At 44.5% G+C, this 4,187-nt stretch overlaps 1 protein-coding gene across 1 annotated transcript; it reads right to left on the minus strand.

Annotated features, from left to right (window-relative positions):
- Positions 1-536: 536 nt before the first annotated feature.
- On the minus strand, positions 537-3,955 carry tob1a (transducer of ERBB2, 1a). Its single transcript, XM_077558133.1, has 2 exons — positions 3,711-3,955; positions 537-2,720 (listed from the first exon to the last, which is right to left on the minus strand). Exon 2 carries the CDS (start codon positions 2,521-2,523, stop codon positions 1,498-1,500), a length of 1,026 nt encoding a protein of 341 aa, XP_077414259.1. The 5' UTR covers positions 2,524-2,720; positions 3,711-3,955; the 3' UTR covers positions 537-1,497.
- Positions 3,956-4,187: the final 232 nt, after the last annotated feature.

Here is a 4,187-nt window from a genome sequence, read left to right on the forward strand (position 1 = left end):
AAAGAATTGTTTGTATGTGAACATTTATGAAGTTTGTCTCTCATTTAAATGAGTATTTCATGTCAAAGGGAAAGTCAAACCACAAATGTTCTTTACATGTTGTATGTGCCCCCATTAGTCGAAACACGACATTCTGATCAATATTGGGCTTGTGGAGCAGCAAAATCGAGCTGTTTTTATCCAACTCAAGGGGCAGCCATTTTGCTGCCGACTGAAAATGACATCACAGTTGCTCTGGTAACAACCAATCACGGCTCAGCTTCAGAAAACAGATGACTGGTTGTTACCAGAGTCCTGAGCAAGTCAACAGCAAGTGGTAAAATGGCTGCCACCTAGGAATGATAGAAGTGGATTTTCAATAAATTCATCGGAATACCGTGCTATACCTTAGTGGGGCTTCATAGAACATATTGGAAAGAAAACGTTTGGGTTGACTTCCCCCTTTAAGTGATGCCCAAAGCCTCCCAAATAAATGCTGAATTAGTTCATTAGAACTAAAACGTCACATCCCCACAAAGATCCAAGTAAACAAGACGTTATTTTCAAGCCTTTTAATACAAACTTAATAAACTATCAGTCCCTGTTAACATGTAAGACACTGACTCCGAATACTTTGTTATACCGTTTTGTTTTTATCAAGTATTGCACAATGTAGGTACAAAATTAATATACGATTACATTTTGTCCATAATATAGCAAAAATCTTTTTTACTCTTAACAGAAAATACAACTCTATGTTCTTCCCAAAAGAAAAGCAAATATTCTTAAATCCCACCACTACGGAATATTCTGTACACAGTCTTTAGAATACTCAATGTCTTTTTTTGAAAGATGGATTCATTTTTTTTTTATATAATTTCAATAAAAAAGAAAACATAAAGTTGCTGCAGCCATCACAGATCACTGGAGTAGTAAAAAGATATAAATGCAATACCGTGTCGTAGAAACAATAGATACTCTGATATTTTACAAACTCTGTACTAAATTAAATTATACAATTAGAAAAAAGACCAGAAAATCCCACTTAGCTTTGCCAATTTCTTGAAAGATTGGCAATGTCCAGTTCTGTCAAAAATACTGAAAGAGGCCATGACTCGTGGTGGTGTTTTTTTTTTTTTTGTCTTTTTCATTTAAATATATCTTAAACAGTAACATAAAAAAATATTTTGTGCTTGGTTGGCAAATGAAATAACAATGACGCAATAGAAGTTTGGATAACCAAGCTCGGACATCTCGTACAACAAGCGTCACCACTGAGGGTAAAAAGAAACTCAAGGGGGCAAAGTAGTTCACCCTCGGGCTCGTATTCTTAAGACTTGTGACTGAGATCTTATAGCTGACGTCACTTTTCCTTTTAACCTTGACATTCTGTTCTCTTTTTTTTGTCTTTTTTTGTCTTTTTTCTAAATGTGCATTTGCGTTTGAGACCTCCTTCTACCACCACCACTAGCGGTCACATTATCTGGTCGTTGCTGTGTGAAGTACTTGCTCGGTGTACTAGTTGGCCATGACCGGCTGGAATTGCTGGTTAGAATACTGCATGTTGCTCAAGCTGAAATTCAAGCCATCCATCAGGGATTTGTCGTTAAGGCCGCCGTAGGCCGCAAACACGTCGAAGGCGTTGCTGTACGGGAGCGGGCCCAGACCGAGCGAGCTGTCCCCCGGGAAGAGGGCGCTCTGGCTGCTCAGGCCCTGCAGGCTGGGGAACACAAACTCCTTGGCGTTGGGGGACAGGGCCGAGGGCTTGGCCTGCTGCTGCGTTCCCAGGCCCAGCCCGTAGAGCGAGTGCATGGAGGTGGAGATGGCTTTCTGCTTCAGCAGAGTGTTCACATTCAGGCCCAGGTTGGTGGGAGAGGTGCGTGCCGCCTTGTTGGTGGTGTTAGTGCCGTTGTTGTTGTTGTTGCTGCTGCGCCCGCTGCTCTTCATCTTGGTGGAGCCGAACTTGGTGGCGGCGAAGGTGGCGGTGGTGAAGGTTAAAGGCTGCGTGGAGCGGGGCATGAAAGTGGGGCTGACCGCCGCCGAGTGGCCGAAAGGAGGAGAGGGCGAGCTGGAGCCCGGGGAGGCCCCGCCCATGGGCTCGTTGATGGGCATGAAGACCTGCGCGTCCGGGTTGAAACTGTTCTTGATCTCCTTGTCCAGGTCCAGCCCGCCGCTGCTCGCCGTGCTCTCGTTGCTGTCATCGACATACAGCACTTTGACGGGGCCCTTCTCCCCGATCTGGTAGGACACCTCGTAGGGGTCAATCCACACGCTGAGGTCCTGGGGAAGGTTGTTGCGGACGTCGTTGATGTCCAGTCCGCTCTCTTTGGCTGCCTTCTCCACCACAGGGTCCACCTTCTCCCCCACGTGGATGCACCTGAAGCCCGAGCCCTTGTATGGCTTGTCCGGGTACCAGTGTCCTTCGTATTTCTGCTTCAGCTGACGCTCCAGCTCCTCGCCGAAGATGTTGACCCGCCGTCTGGGCAGCTTGTTGTACAGGTACGAGATGATGAAGTTGAGAGCTACTTGGATTTCAAGCTGCATAGCTGACTGCTGACGTTTACCAGGTGAGTGGAGATGGGGCGTGCGTGAGAATGGCTCGACTGGGTCTGCTTGGCTTAGCCGTGGTTGACAACACGGGTGCTCTTCGGGGCAGAATGGCCTAAGGGACCGAAGCGTGTTCCGAGGACAAAAGTGCAGTACTTGCAGAAGAGCTTCCTTTACACACAGTGTGAAACTTTCTGGAAAGGGAACACAGAGACACACAGCACTTTTAGAGACAGATTAAAGATAAAAAGGTTTATCTGTTCAAAACCTTCCTTGCCTGTAAACTATTCACTAGTCATAAAAACAACAGTTTGCAATATGTACATGCATTTTAAGATACTCTCCTTTTTAATAAAGCAAACTGCTTGTTGATCTTTTTATAAACGTCTAAAGATCTTTCTCCATTAGACTGCTAATAAACAGGAATCCAGTTACATAACCTAGCCTCCATAAAAAGCAGATGGCATTGAGTGAAAACAGAAAACTGAGTCAATAATGTCCATTGAATAAAGTAATTTGACCACCGAGTGACTGCTGTTGCTGTGCCAAACACCCGAAACAATAGCTACACCCATTTATCTTCACAGCAAAAAGCAAATACTCTCATTTGACAAAATTGTGCCTTTAATATAAACGCAAAAGTACATGAATTGGTTTTACTCGACATAAATAGGCTTGGTCTATAAAGGCACATTGACCTTTTTGTTGCTCTACTCAAACGTTGATCTACAAAGGGGGCGGGAAGACGATGTCATGGAAGCAACCCCTTCTGAGGTAAATGTACAACGAAGTATTGCAAAAAAAAAAAACACACATTTAGATTTAACCTCATAAGCTTGGCAAAGTTTGAGCAATACGCTTACAATAGTGGAGAGCTGCTGGCTTCCATAGATAATTTACGAGCTGAGACCAGTGAGGATAAAGAGAGAAAATAGAGCCGACAGACTACAATTTCAATTAATCAACGCGCCATTAGAAACCTATCATAAAGAACGATATCAATTTGGAGAGGAAAACGGGAGCCGCACTATCGAACCCCACGCCCATATACACGAGCCTCAACTTTCGTAGACTGACGCAGCAAATCAGCTTAGTAAGAGTTAACAAAGCTTTCAGTACGTCAAGCCAAAATAAAGCCACAAGAGCTCACGTATCACATTTCTCAAAGGGAAGAAAATACTCACTTCCTGGGGGGAAAAAGGATTCTCAGCAGTTGTCAAGTACTGTTAGTGCAAATAGTGAAAAAAAAGTATGAATATTTTTTTCACGTTTAATATATTAAGAATTTTAAAAAAAGGTATTCCAGTAGATGAAAAACGTCTGAGAATTGCCGATTGCTTGAGTTTCTGGGTTTGAAGGTGATTTCGAGTGTTTTTCAGCCGGCTAAGCGGAGTAGCTCCCTCCTTCTCGGGAGTTCTGCGACTTCGACTCCGCCTGGCCGAGGACCGCCCTTATTTATAGATTTCCTCCGCCATGGGCACGAGGTAGGCGGTGATGTGGTTACAGAGGTCAAAACAATATGAGTGGCTACGATTGGCTGGAAATGCGAGAACCGCCCTTAGAGTAGCGCCCGTCTCGTGTGCTCATTGGTCGTTGCGCGCTATCAATCTTGAGACATATGATTCCGCGAAATGGGAGGGACGCCTGTGACGAGCGCTTAC

The sequence above is a fragment of the Vanacampus margaritifer genome, chromosome 2 (assembly GCF_051991255.1).
Source record: "Vanacampus margaritifer isolate UIUO_Vmar chromosome 2, RoL_Vmar_1.0, whole genome shotgun sequence".
NCBI classification, from domain to species: Eukaryota; Metazoa; Chordata; class Actinopteri; order Syngnathiformes; family Syngnathidae; genus Vanacampus; species Vanacampus margaritifer.

Bases quoted from the DNA above. Each gene is read 5' to 3' on its own strand.
- tob1a (XM_077558133.1), bottom strand. From the start codon at position 2,523: ATGCAGCTTGAAATCCAAGTAGCTCTCAACTTCATCATCTCGTACCTG.